The sequence below is a fragment of the Schistocerca gregaria genome, chromosome 4, assembly GCF_023897955.1.
Source record: "Schistocerca gregaria isolate iqSchGreg1 chromosome 4, iqSchGreg1.2, whole genome shotgun sequence".
NCBI classification, from domain to species: domain Eukaryota; kingdom Metazoa; phylum Arthropoda; class Insecta; order Orthoptera; family Acrididae; genus Schistocerca; species Schistocerca gregaria.
In genome coordinates this window covers 415,482,274-415,497,666 of record NC_064923.1, presented here as the reverse complement: position 1 = coordinate 415,497,666, position 15,393 = coordinate 415,482,274, and the positions used below count along the sequence as shown (strand labels likewise).

Sequence of the window (15,393 nt, the reverse complement as noted above, 5' to 3'; positions counted from 1 at the left end):
CACACACACACACACACACCTTCTGCATACAGGAAAGAGCAATTAACTGGATCATCATCCGTAACTTTTGTTGACATTTATATTTTATCATGCCATACATGTTTCATCTTGATTCTTTGCCAGGCATCATTAGTGGTAAGGTTTGTAGCTGTTACTCTACATGAGTGCCCTCGCTTTGCTGGCTTTGAAGCTGGTGTTTTGCTTTCAGGTGTGTGGAGCAGATCACTCAAAACCCATTGGAGCCAAACATATATCAGGCATGGTTAGGCTCTAGGAAAGGGAGCATTTGATATGAATGAATGTGAGATGCAACAACATAGATGTCAAGGTTCAGGAAGGTGACTTCATATTTGAAAGGACCAGTTGAATGAGAGTTGAGAAAGGTTTTTAGCTGTAACTAGATGACTTCTTTACAATGAATCCAGACCACAAAGATATAAAAAAATGGAACTTAACCTGCTGGGGGAAGGATTCAGTTTTTAGAGAGTTTGATGAGTGATTCCTCCATGCATGCCATGAAAAATTTGGCACAGGATGTTTTTATCATGGTTTCAAAGTCATCCCAACTGATTGGTTTATAGGTCTGGCTGTCAATGGTGAAGAAGTATGGATAAATGACAAAGATTGCTAATATCACAGTAAATAATTTTTGTGATTGTGCTGAACAGCAGGGAGGCTATGTGTATGCAGGATGTTGGTGTAGAGTGAGGTTGTATTCATGCTGGCAAGGAGGGTTTGAGGTGGTAGATAGGTGGGAATGGTTTCAATCCACTAAGTACCATATGTACATGAATTATCCATGTAACATTTTTCCAAATTTAAGAACAAAAAACTGAGGTGCATGGATTAATTGTAATAAGGTTGGTGCTGCTCCGTCTCTAACAATAGATAATATTGTACTATAGCATTGTTGTGGACTCAGTATGTGACATGTCAGTAGCACATTAGAAGTGGAGTGAAGCATCCGGACATCAAACAAGGCTCTGTGATTATGTATAAGAAAAGCAACAATATGGATGCATGGTAAGTAGTAAAATATGCAAATTCAAAAGCATTTGCTTTAGCCAAAAAACTAGGCATCGCCGGTTAGAAAGCTAGCCAGGGCTGGATATAAGATCGAAATCTCTTAGGCTTCCGCAGCAGTAATACCATCGCTCAATGGCTTCTAGCAAATTATGAGGAAAAAGTAGTGAACTTTCATCGCTACAGGATAAATCTGGGCTGTGAACATTCTACACACGAGAGCTGACCACCGAAGACTGAGACAGCTTCTATGTTAGTTACCTATCTGAATATTTGATAGGAGCGGGATCATTATATCAGTAGGTTGGTAGTAATGCTCAATTTTGTAGATGCATACCCAACAATGGACATGATACAAGAGGAGCAGTGCACCGCAATAAAATTCTGTGTTCGTTTATAACATGCAGCCACTAAAACTTAAGAGAAGCTGCAGCAAGCATATGGTGGATACCTGGTGCCTCATGCAACAGTGTGTACGCTGTTCAAGGACTTAAAAGAATGCTTCCTTGTGTGTGTTAAGGTAGGCTTCGTGTTTTGGCTTCTGCTGTGACTGAAGTCATCAATGTAACTGCTGCAATTATCCGTGAGGATCAGTGGGTAACATAACATAACTTCAGTAAAGTTTTGAGAATTTCATATGGCAGAGTTTGTACCAGTAGGGAACCACATCTGTTGACTCCTGGAAAAAAAGGCTGTGTTAATGGAGACAAGCTGGAGGTGCTGATGGAGGGGACGCATTTCTGCAATTGATGATCACCTATGATAAGTCATGGCTGCATCATTAGGACGCTGAAGCAAAATGAGCCAGCACAGTGTGGAAATCACCAAGTTATCCAACACCAAAACAGGTGACAATTGCTTGATCTGCAGGGAAATTGATGATCATATTTTTTGACTGTCATGGAATGATTTACCAGCCTACACTTACCCCTCACAGTACTGTTACAGCAGCACACTATATGTCCACTTCCTTAGACTGGGTCGTGACTTCATCATGACAACATGTGGCCTCACGTTGCAAATCAAGTCATGTAGCTTCTGGCTCAATTCAACATTACCTGTATACCACAGTCACCTTATAGCCCTGATCTTGCATTGTGTGTTGCGCCCCCCCCCCCCCCCCCTCCAAGCACTAAAGGAAAAGTTCGGGGCATTTGACTTGAGAACTCTGAAGCAGTGTTGAAGAAAAGTGAGTTGATTCTCAGGGAACTTTCAAAGAATGGCCAGCACCATGCATTCCAAGACTGGTAGACACACTAGAAGTGCATCCAAGTAGGTTGGAAGTACTTTGAAAAATATCATGTAAACATTGAAGTGGGGTAATACACATCTGTGAAAAAGTCAATCTTGGTCTTCATTGATCAGCTCTTGCATTATCTCAAATTGGTAACGTGGATCAAACACTAGTCTATTTTGAGATGCCGCGCACAACACCACCCTGAACTGAAAAGGGGAATCCAGTATCACTGGTGGCAATGAACAGCAAGGATATACAGTGATGATATATACAACTGCTGATTGATAAAAGCTACTACCTTAAATGGTATTTAAAAGGAAAATATCAGTGACATATATTGGTGAGAACGAATCTGAAAGAGTGGATGGACAATGACTTTGTGGTTGACTGGACAACACGTTTGGGGACATCACCCTCGTACATTACCGAGACAAGTTACGAGAAGGAAAAGCTGACTTGCTCATTACCCATTGAGGCCTAACTAACACCCATCCTGCAAACACTAGATGTGTGTAGAAATTGGCCGTTCAGAGATGCACTAAACAGTGGTATACACAATGGATGGTTGATGAAAATCCCATGTTCATGTCGAGTGGAGAAATCAGAAGGCCAGATGGGTGAGTAGGTGAGATGTGAATGGGACTCCATTCTGCTACCACTGACGCAAAAACCCTTCAAAAAATGTGATATCACAAATTCACTGAATGGAACCAAAAACGATGCTGTATGGAACGATAGCGATGATAGCAGTGATTCTTCTCTGATTGTGATGACAATGAAAGTGATGATGAACAGAATCATTACATTAAAAAAAAAATTAAAGCCAATATTTCTTCTTTGTTTTCCTTTCTCAAAATTAGTGTGCGCAGATTATTCAGAGGTGTGGATTTTTCATGTATATATGGTAATTGGTATCTTTTATATAAAATAGGAGCTTCTAGATAATAGGTCAGAGATGTTTTTCTACCAAAGTTAATTTCGGTTGAAATTCAAAACCTGGTTAGAAGTCATTTATTTTTGCTAGTAGGAAGTGAATTAGGAGGGGAGTGAGTACCATGCAGGCAGTTGTAATAAACTGTGAGGACCATAGGTATCTCAATTATATTTTTTGCTGCACACATTGAATCAAAGGAATTGGATCATGAGGGTCAATTTTGCTTCTTCAAGTGTCTAAAAGTTGTTTCAGTGACAGAGTGGCCTGATTTCAGATAAAAAATGTCATAGGACATAGCAGGAATAAACTTTGAGGTTTCTGAGATGTTTTTCATGAAGGACTGGGATGCAATGCTGGAAGTGAGGAATTTATCAAAAGCCTACAACAATTGTTTTCGGGAAGAAGACAAGTTTCTCTTTAACTTAGGGGGCAGAATTTTGTTTGTTCTGTAGTTGGTAAGTTGAAACTCCAAATAAATGAGAGCTGAAAATGGACTTGTTGGCTGAAACCAGTAATGGTATTAAAAATAAAATTGAAACTGGTGCTGAAATTTGGTTGCAGCAGGACAGTGTTTTTAAATACTAGGTATCCATGAGGCACAGAAGGTTTGAGAACTCTGGTTCGGCCGGATGTTAAGAAGGGAAGCCAAGCTGGGTTTGTTGGATGAGAACAGTTTTATGGATGGTGTTGGGGAAGATGCAGACTGCTTTCGAGGTACTTGATCAACATGATGAATAGGTAGTTTCCTTTGATGATGCAAGGCATTTCATTCAAATTCATGGCTGGTTTCAAGAAGTTTCAGAGGATGAAAGGTAAAGGATTTTAAATAGAGATGGGAAGTGCTTAAGACTGTTGGTTGGCAGAGGTGAAGTACAGGTCATGGTTAATGTAGATAATGGACAGGTGCCTCTCAAACAATATCAGGTGAAAAAGATGGGATTTCACAATTACCCTCTGTGAACATTCAGATGCTCCAAGGCTCTCAATGCTTTTGGCTTGTTCTTGGGCACATCAAATTCATAATCAATCTATCCAGCAACAGATAAAGTACATATTACAATGACAAAAGGAATTTCTTACACCTGGTAAAGCAGCAAATCAATTATTCTACTCACAATGCTCAGTTCTTGCAACAAATACTTACTGAACCTCTGAGTATCTACTGCATCCAACATCCACTAAACCTTATTACTGTATTCATTTTTTGGTCTCCCCTAAATTTTATATACTCTACACTTTGTATGTTACTCCACAAATAGCAAAATTCACCTACAACTTGTAGTGTCTCATGCCCTAAACCAATTCGCTCAGCGTTAACTGATTTAATTCAACTACATTCCATAGCCATGTTCTGCTTTTATTGACATTCATTTTATGTCCTCCTCTTAATCCACTGGCCATTCTGTTCAACTGCTCTTTCAAGTCCTTTGTTGTCTCTGACAGAATTACAATGTCATCAGCAAACTTCAAAGTTTTTCTTTATTTTCTCTGAACTTTAATCCCCATTACAAATTTTTCTTTGATTGAGGGAGTGTCATCTGCTACAAAGGCCTTGTTTCAACTTAGGGCTATCAGTGATTTGTCAAATTATTCTTTCAGTATCTATCTTCCATTTCATCTTCACCTACTTCCTCTTCCCTTTCTATAATGCTGCCTTTAACTTCATTTTCCTTGTGTATTTCTTCCTCCTTTCAACTTTCCCTTCTTTGCTAAGTACTGGTTTTGCTTTTGAAATCTTAATATTTACAAATATCTCTCTCTTTTCTCTAGTTTTCTTTAATTTTCCTGTAATTTCCCTAGTTACACATACTGTCTGCGACTTTGATCTGTCATCTAGCCGTTCCTGTGTAGCCATTTTGCACTTACTGTCAATCTCATTTTTTAGACATCTGTATTCCCATTTGCCTGCTTTATTTGCTCCATTTTTTTTAAATATATTGTCACTTTTTTAGTTGAATTTAATATATCCTGCAATATTCAAAGATTTTTTACTAGGGCTTGTCTTTTTATTTATTTAATCGTCTGCTGCCTTCACTATTTCACCTCTCAATGCTACTTTTCTGTGATATTCCTTTCTCATGTTGGTTTTCCTAATGCCCTTTGATACTGCCAACAACCTCTGGTTCTTTCATCTTATCTAGGTCTAATCTCCTTACTTTCCTATCTTTTTTGGAATTTCTTCAGTTTAATCTAAAAGTTCATAACCAATAAATAGTGGTCATCCCCTGGAAATGCATTATAGTTAACAATCTGGTTCCGAAATTGTCAGCTCACTATTACGTAGTCAATATGAATCTTCCAGTGTCTCCAGGTCTCTTATAGGTGAACCTTCTTTCATGATTTTTAAACCAAATGTCGGCCATGATTAAATTAAGCTCTGTGCAAAATTCTATGAGGTCGGCTCCCTCTTTCATTCCTTTCTCCCAGTCCATATTGACCTACTATTTTTCCTATTATCAAATTCCAGTCTCCCATCACATTTAAATTTTCATCTTCCTTAGCTGTCTGAATAATTTTCTTTGTCATATGTTCCTTCAACTTCTTTATCATCTGTGGAGCTAGTTAGTGTATGAACATTGATTGTTGTTGCGGGTATTGGCTTTGTGTCTGTGTTGATTATGGGCGACACGTTCCTTATACTTTTCATAATAGTTTACAAGCATTCCTATTTTCTTATTCATTATTTAACCTACTCCGGTATTATGTCTGTTTGATTTTGTAATTATAAACCTGTGGACTTCTAACGAGAAGTCTTGTTCATCTTGCCACTGTACTTCACTAATTCAAAACATATCTGTTTCCCATTTCAAAATTTCTGTTTTACCTACCAGATTAAAGGATCTAACATTCTACATTCTGATCTGCAGTATAACAGTTTTGTTTTTCCTTTATTATCTGAGAAATATTGATTTACTACATTTGCAAAAGTGTTGTTAAGACTTTGCACCACATTGTGTAATGGTAAATATACAACCTCTCTCTAAAGTATAGACATTTGGCTGATATTCAACTTTTATAAAAGTTAAGTGGCTGTGATAGGGAATTTTCATCCGGAACAAGAAGCAAACATCAGAAAAAGCATGAGATAAGGACGTGTGATCTATCCCCTCTTATATTCAATGCTTAAATCCAAGAAGCTATGACCAAGTTTGCAAAACTACTGAGGTGAGTATCAAAAATTAATGGGCAGAAGATAGACATGGAGCATAATGCAGATGATACTGCTGCTTTTGTCACGGAGATAGAAGATTTACATAAGGTCCTCACCATAAGGGAAAGGATTTTTGTTAATCAGTATGGCATGAGACTAAACAAGCAAAAGGTCAAAGTGGTTATATGGAGTACTGATGAAGATATGAGCTCCTAAGAATAAGAATTTCAAGAGAGGAACTAGCTGTGATGGAGAAATTTATCTAACTGGGAAGCAGGATCATGAGGAATGACAAAGATCAAAGAGAAATAGTGAGCAGAACACAGCATACCAGAATTGCATTTTATCTGAGAAGTAAATTGCTCACCAGCAGTAACATCAGTTTGGAAATAAGGAAAGACATCATTCATTTGGAGTGCAGCCTTATATGGGCATGAAAATTACGCAAAAAGAGGAAAGGGGGTTGGAAGCCCTTGAGATTTGGTCCTACAGAAGGATGATGATCAGCTGGAGAGTGAGAGATTTACCAATGAAGAGGTGCTGAGAAGAGTATAGGACACCATATCAGACGTTCTTCTAGGATGCATTTTAATATACAATAATGTCATTGAAACATTAGCAAAAGAGACTACTGAGGGAGGATTGCTGGGGGTGACCAAGGATACCATACATGATGTGGGATGAGTTACATATGTGGAAATGAATAGGAAGGCAGACAGAAGAGGGATATGGTGCACTGCCGCAAACCAACCTCAGTGTTGAACACTGAAGAAGAAGAAAACCTGTGTTAATAGTATAATCTACTTACCTAAGTTAAAATGAAAGATTTTTGCACTTATGTGTAAATGCTTCCACTTACGTGTTTTACAACACACAAGGATACACAGCATTAATGCCAAATTATATATTGTATATAACAAAATAATTTTTGAAAGGGGGGTCTTGCCTTCCCTGACCCAGGGTTTTGGGCAACTTTTCTGACCTCTACTCCCCCCCCCCCTTTTTTTTTATCTCACCAGTCCTTTTCCTTCATCCCTCTTTCTTCCCTTTCAGTCCATCTGCCAGAAGAAGGAGCCACTGACTCAAAAAATTTTCAAAGTTTAATACCTTTATGTGTGTGTTCTGCTGCCACTGCTTGATGAGTAGATTTTTTTATCTAATCAATCACATTATATTTTCAAAAATGATATATTGTGTAATACAACTGAATTTAATCTTTAAGCAAGCATTTATGATTGGAGATACAACAGATGGGACCAAATTTGGTTGCAGAATGTTATGTGAAATGAAAACAGAAGGTAAATTGAGTCATGGGACTTCCTATGACAAAAATGTTTAATATGATGATAATAACAAAGAAACACATTGTTTTTTAAGTATGATCATTATTTTGTGGAAACGTTATTTATGGTGAAAAAACTTTATCTTGCAAACATACTATACTACTTCAGGTTGAGGTTCTCACAGTTGCTCATGAGATTTTGACGTATTTGGTGGTTGTGAGTTTATGTTGTAAGTTACATAATCTTTGAAGTAAATAAAGGTACTCTTACAAACAGTTTGTGAGTAGCTTTCCTTTTTAATTGCAGATGACAGCATACATTCCCAGCATGCTTTCAGTTACCATTCAAAGGCTTAGGGAAAAATTTGTGACACCTTGTATTTTGAAGTTGGTACTGACAACCTTACTTTAATAGCAGATTCTTCATAGTTTTTCCCGTACTCGGAGACATGACAAAATATATTTCAAATTAAGAATTTCACTGGACATGATAATTATGCAAGTTGTAAATCGTGTGTACAAAGTGAGGAATTTTAGAACTGTGTGCAAGTTAACACTAATCTAAAGAGAGAATGTACGCAGATTGAAGTTGGTTGTCAAATCCATTGAATTATGCGCTTATACAAGACACTTACAGTTAATGGTAAACTGGAGGAAATGAGATGAAGCTGCCATAGCCAGGCAAGTAGCTTCACTGTGGGACCTCATTAACACTACTATGAAATCATCTGAAAGAGTTGGAAAATATGTGAACATCTGCTCATAAATTGGGAAAAATTAAGTTTGTTTCATCAACTTTCGGGTGTCCATCCAGGATATTGTTCCAATATTTTGACTGAGAACCTTACAGCTATTCTCAAGGTGTCTCTTGCAAAATCCTTAAATCACTCTACATAAGACTGTGAAATAAGTGTACACACAGCTATTTTGTGGCACTGGAGGACATTACTCATGAATTTTACAGATGCAAATAAGCTGCCAGATTATATCAAGAAAGTAAGCTCAGCTTTCTGATAATTAGTAAAGATCCTGTCAAATACACAACATGTCTCGAAGCAAAGCAAACAAAACTGCCATTGAATAATATCAATTGTAGAGCTTTACAAGCATTACACCCAATTCACACTAACATAAGTGGGGCCATGGAAAAGGCATCACTAGTAGGTTTGAAATATTTCATTGCTTTCATAGATGATTATTCCAGAAACTTTTGTACATTATTGTGGGTTAGGATATTTTGAGGCTTAACAAGCCTAATGGAAAATGGAATTAAAAAAAGATAAAAATCATTTCCTTAGACAAAAGTTAAGAATGACTGCAGCAAATCGCTTGAGTACTCCTTACTCTCTTTAGCAGAATGTTCTTTCACAGTACATAAACAGAACATTGAATGACATAAACTTAGCCGTTTCCATCAATGTTGGTTTAACTAAACAGTTTTGGGTATAAATAAGAGCAGAAGCTGCCTTTTGCTATCAACAGGTCAGCTGCCAAATTGTTCGGTGGGTAATCATTCTGGTGGAACTGTTGGATATCGGGATGCAGATAATTTTATGCTCTCTCAGTTACTCATGAGATTACAGAGAATTTGTAGGTAGCTACGTGTTGCGAAGTTTTATGAGTAGTGTAAATGAAGTTATCATTTTTTTTCTCACTGTACTTAGCAGATAGAGTTTTAATTGTAAGCACCTGCTAACTTTACTTGAAAACATTATTATCCACAAACAATATGGTAAGTAAAAAGAAATGTTACAAAAACATAAAAAGTAAAACCATCACATATAAAAGCCTGGAAATTTTTGTGGCTTGTTGCCTCTCCCTGAAGCTGTATGCTTGCGTTTGTAAGTGAATGAAAACTGAAAAATATCAGGTGAAGGGCTGGAAAATTTCAACATAGTTAATTTACAGGGACAACATGCATTGTTAGTAACACAAGAGCACTTTTCATGCAACATGCACTGTCAATTATTTCCATAGAAGCCTTTGACAGACGCATGCTGAGTAACAATGCTGACTTCCTGCATTACATTTGTTGTCTTAATCCTTCTTCTTTGAATCAGCCTTTTCATCTTTGTTCCCACCTCGGCCAAGGATTCTGGCAAGCGAATCCCATATTCCACCAAGGAACAGCGCACAGAACAAATTTTCAAATGGTACAAATGGGTCATGTATACCAAGCAGCACTGATGAAAGCTGAAAAAGAGTGATAACAACAATTAGACATATTGGATACTTTCCATGAACTAAACACACCACAGAAAGACAGTTGCACAAACAAGCAACCAAAATACTTGATAACAAGATATACAGTTGGAAAAAATCGAAGAACACTATTGGCGAGGTGGCTTATGGGAGCTCTGATTCATTACAAATTAGATGACATAAATTGGTGTTCATTGCTTTCTGGGTGCTGTAAACATTAGCTAGTAGACATAATTGTGTTTGGAGTGTCCATATCTACAAAATCAGGAGTGACAATTAGAGTTGAGAATCACTGGAATACTGTAACTTACTTTGTAATTGTCTTGTTTATTGACGTGTTGGATGGATTAAGCTCTGTATCATCTGCTAACTAACAGTGGTGGCAACCAAGCCCCATTCATTATTGATCAATGTATTTAAATTGCTAATGATGTAATTACTTCCATCAGCCACAGTGCAAAGAATCCCCTCCACGTGTGGAAATAGATCTGCACTTACATATCATATGACCACATATCATATGACCATGATGAAATGCATTTTGAAGTGAGTAAAACTTATCACCAACACTGAAGAACTCAGCTTTTAGTGTTTTCGAGGTTATTTTAAAATGATTGCTTTACATATGTTTCATTCAGTTAATAGTAACTTACAGGTTACACATCTTTCAGCGAGGCAAGAAGTTCTAAATTTCATGTAATATGTGCAAGTATGTGTAGATTTTTCTCTCAAGCAGTGATTTTCACTGGTTATGTTTCATTATCTACATCTACATCTTTGGATTCATGACATTTCTGATAACTCACATCTAGTGATAACCCAGATTCAACTCTCTGTCAGTGGACATAATGACTGTAGCTGAATAGTGGAAATGCACAAATATTTTCTTTTGTAATGGGCATAAGAATACTAAAATACGTATTTTTATTTTCAGAGCATTGTTCTTGATTATTTTTTTTTTAATATGGTGCAAATGAAGGAAAAAAACATGACGAGAGAACTCTTTGTAATACAGGAAATGATGTGCGTTGTTTTGAGACAAGTATGCATTGTTGGTAGTGAAGTTTATTATTATTGGTATTTCAAGATCAAGCACTTCTATGAGGCACTGACTCTTAAAGAAAGCAGTAGCGAACCATGCATTCTTTCTCTCTCTCTTTCTTCAAGTAATCCAACTTGATAAAGATCACAGACTTATGAGAAAACTCAAGAAATAGTTGGGTGAGTTTTTTCAATGGATCTTATTCTAGCGTATGTTTTCTACACAAATAGATGTATGTGGTTATTAAACTTCAAATCAATCTGGATGGATTCAGATACATATTTGACAGTAGTGACTAATTATAGTGGCAGAAAAAAGATGGCATAATCAGGTAGCCTGTTTTTCCACCTATGTACACATATTCAATTGTATTTGCTTCTGTTGTGGGACAGTAGCAAGTTTCTGCACCCATTATTGATCATCTTCCAGTCTGCATGCATTCTACAACAATGTTCTTATGACTGTTACTGTCCTCTACACAATAGCATCAGTGTAATAAATGTGTGAGCTACCAATTTTATCTACTGCATCTTTTATACACTTTGTGAATTACAATGATTCCACCCAGTCACAGCTCATGCAAAATTTTATCAATGTGCCACAGTGTGCTGGCCTATAATAGCCTTTTGAAGTACAAGAGTAGTAATCATAACTAAATTGAATATATCAATTATATGTATATAAATTGAACTGTTTGAATATATTTCTATATTATAATTGATCATTTAACAGTGTGAGTGGGGGAGAGGATGGCAGCAGTGGGAATCAAACCTGAGCTAACAAATTGTCTGTCAGTACATTTAACTATGTTATCACACCATTACATGAACTACTGTTCATAATGCACCTCTACAGAGAAATGTTTAGAGAGTGTTTTATGTTTTCCAATAGTCCACACAAGCAAAATAGTCTTGGAACTTCAGAGAGCCATTACCATGCTTCTATTCTCATAGTTTTATACCACCTGTAGTTTCTGTCAATATAATCAATGGCCTTTTGGAAATCAACAAACATCTTTTGAATTCAGTAATCTGTGGCAAATGATTGACTTCAGATTAAATAGTTGTTCAGAACATGACCTACACTTCCTACAAACCACCACCATATTCACATAAACTACTCTCCAGTGTTATTTCTATTCTGTACAGTATAAGCTTGGAACATACGTTTTGTGCAACTGGCTGCAAAGAAATTCTCTCAAGTTAACATCTTGTCTATTGCCTTTCTTACATACTGGATGTCTCAAGAACACCTTCCACCCATCAAGGAGTTTTTCTGTTTTCCAGGCTTTCTCAAAGATTAATTTTAGCTCATTTTTTATTTGTGGTAGAGAAAATTTAAAAAAGGTTTTTGTAATCGAATCTTCTCCACTAGCTTTATGTATTTCTTTGATATTGGGGTAAAACTTCTAGATTTTCATGAGTGTTTCCGAATTAGATCTTTGGATTGGTTGTAGACAATGAAGAAGCTGATCAAAATATTTTGTAAACATTTCGAAATTTTCTGCATTGTATAACACAAATCGGTACGCTTCCCATGCCCCTCTCTAATTAGATTTAAATCCAACTTTTACCTCAAAGACCTATGGGCAAAAGGGCTCCTTTAGCAGATCATCTACAGACAACAATTCCATACTAAATTTTTTTACCACTATCCAGCCCACAGCCTTTAGACTTACAAGGGTAGTAAATTGTAACTGAATTGAATATGTTAATTTTCATGTATGAATTGAACTGTTTGAATATATTTAAATTTTATAATCAATAGTGAAACACTGTGAGGAATAGGGGGGGGGGGAAGAATTGTTAAAAACGAGAACTAAACCCGAGTCGACGAATTGCCAGTCCATGTGCTAGACACCTTTGCATGGCGCACATTAAAAAAAACGGCTTCTCAAAAATCCCTCATATGCTAAGCTTCCACAATTCACAGTCATGAAATTACTTCAATTCTTCACTATGGTTATCGTACTCTTAGCTTTAGATAAACCTTATTTCCGACGGTCGATTACATTACAATAGCCCACCAGGACTTACAAAAGTGTACCCTGGTGCACTTGTCAGTCCGATACAGAAATTGCATCAGTTTTTGCTTGTATACAACTTTTTTTTTCCTATCACAACTCTAGTAAATTATTCATTCTTACATTACCAAATGACTCCCTCCTTTGTCTCACAACATAAATTACATAAACACATAAATAAGCTCCAGTGCCTGGTAGAATCCCTATCAGATTCTATGCTGAATTTAATAACTGGTACAATGGTATGTACTTAGCAGAGTATAGATATAGATGCAGGGAATAACACAGTCACTCCAAAAGGTAAGATTAAAAAGAAATCAGTCAGTTTTACACGTTAATAGATTCTCTTTTCAAGGCTCAAAATATCATCACATCCTATCACCAAAGGATTCAGAAACTGTCATGTGTCCAGTACACTGGACTTTGCAAGCAGTGAACAGTCTCTGTAAATGGGTACTGTGACAAATATTTTCCCACTGAGTTTGTCTCTTTTCCCACTCAAAATTGAGGACATAGCTCATATTTGGGGTAGTGTGGTAATTTACAGAAACTTAAAGCTGTGTCAAGATGTGAATTTTACTCAATATTTCCAAGTACAACATAATAGCAGAGAAAAAAAAGGTGTAAAAGGTGAAAGTATAATAATTTGTTGTGAAAGATCAATGGCAGCTGATGCAATGCATAAAATTGAAACACAAGCAATTTAGTGCCCTTTTATTTCTGCTGTGCTGGTTGTCTAATAAGATATTATCAAAAACAAATAATAATTGTATTTCATTACTAACCTTAAAGTAAACAAAGAAGATTACAATTCCAAAGTAGACAAGTGCATGTGGAGCTGAAATTATGTCTGTCTTTTTGTCCAATACGAAGATGACTGATGCCACTATGCATGCTTTTGTTGGGCTGTAAAAAAGAAAGAAAGGAAAAAAAAACATGAAGGGATATATCAGTAACAGCTGAAAATTTTTATGTTCAAGCAACCAATATATATTTGTGCTTGTTTGTGTGGAGGACTTTAGAACTACAGACAATATCACTTAAGACGTCTGCACAGAAATTCGAAGTTAGTTTTTCTTACTACTAGATCAACAATTTACTGTTGAATACAGGAGAACTAACAGATCAAATAAAAATAGCTTTTTCATTCCAATTCTATATCGTAGTGTTTGCTGAAAGTGATACATGAAGGTAAAGCATAAGAATTAATATAATTTTATATTACATATTTATAATCAAAAAACTACTACATGAAATTAGCATCATTTATTTAGGGAATGTACCACAAAGTTAATGAAAAACAAACTAACTTTTTTTCATTTTTATTAACTAAATGTAAATAAGTATTTTGTTAACAGGTTTCAGAATATTACCAAAGCAGAAATAAATATTCACAAATTTCCAGATCACTTAACAACTTTGTGTACTTGATCAATTTCATTGCAAATAGGAAGTAGTGGCAGTAGCATACTATCTTAATTTTAAGAAGTTTTAAATTCGGAAAAAGGAATTATTTAAAAAATTTACAGTTAATCTTAACAACAGAACTAATACTCACAAACTTGGTTGCATGAATTCCATAGCTGTTGGTGTCCACACTCCTCTAATGAGGCGTTCAAAGAGTTTTGTAAATCCTGCTCCATTTCCTACAAAACAATAAAAAAGTGTCGCTAAAATGTCATATAGGAAACCATTTCCGTTTATTCAGATAAAAAATAAAGTGATTTTCAGAGAAAGTGGACAAAATGAAATTCACTAGTGTTCATGAAAATTTTAACATCAAAACAGAAGGTATTCGACTGAAACAAACCTATATTTCCTCTAACTTTGACAACTGAATTTAGTGTGAAGTTCTACATTGAAATTTCAGCCTCTAAGCACTGAAGTGTGGAATTAAACAGGACCTGAATATGGTCATGCTAAAACTTACTTCCTTCAGTTTGTACATGGGTGCACGAGGACCATGACTAACATGTTGCTGACCAACCATAGTCCACACAATTTCATGGGTAACATGCCAATGTGCAGTCTCAAGAGCAGACTAATCCATTGTCTTTTATTGAAGGTTGCAAACTTTATACCAGCTGTTGTGTGCAAAGTCCTGTTCAAATTTGTGGTGTGGAGTTGCCTGCAGGGCAGGCAGTATTTGGGGTCTAAAATAGCCTCAGTATAGTGTCCGTTGTCCAGACCATCCTCAATAAATAACAGTCAATATTACATGTTGAATCCAACATAGCATCATACCACTAAACATGGCAAATTGGAGGGAGAGCTATCAAGAAACACTAGATATTGCAGTTCAAGATGTCAGGGATGACATTTACATACCCCTGCAGTCTGAGGATTGGGTGGTTTTTGGACAATGGAAGTCAACACTAATGCAGACCACAGAAGACAGCATCAAACAGTTGACACACAAAGCTGATACTCATTTCAGTCCTCTAAATGTTGAGACAACACTATGAATTAAACATTACAGTTTACTGAAGCCATGCAGAC

General features: G+C 36.3%; 1 protein-coding gene across 1 annotated transcript in view; it reads right to left on the bottom strand.

Annotated features, from left to right (window-relative positions):
* The window catches only part of LOC126366008 (trimeric intracellular cation channel type 1B.1), a 50,081-nt gene that overhangs the window by 12,869 nt on the left and 21,819 nt on the right, over positions 1–15,393 (bottom strand). The window contains exons 5-7 of the mRNA XM_050008853.1: positions 14,453–14,540; positions 13,680–13,800; positions 9,655–9,820 (exon numbers count right to left, since the gene is read on the bottom strand). Coding sequence (XP_049864810.1) covers positions 9,665–9,820; positions 13,680–13,800; positions 14,453–14,540 — 365 coding nt within the window. The 3' untranslated portion in view covers positions 9,655–9,664. The remainder of the gene's footprint in view (positions 1–9,654; positions 9,821–13,679; positions 13,801–14,452; positions 14,541–15,393) is intronic.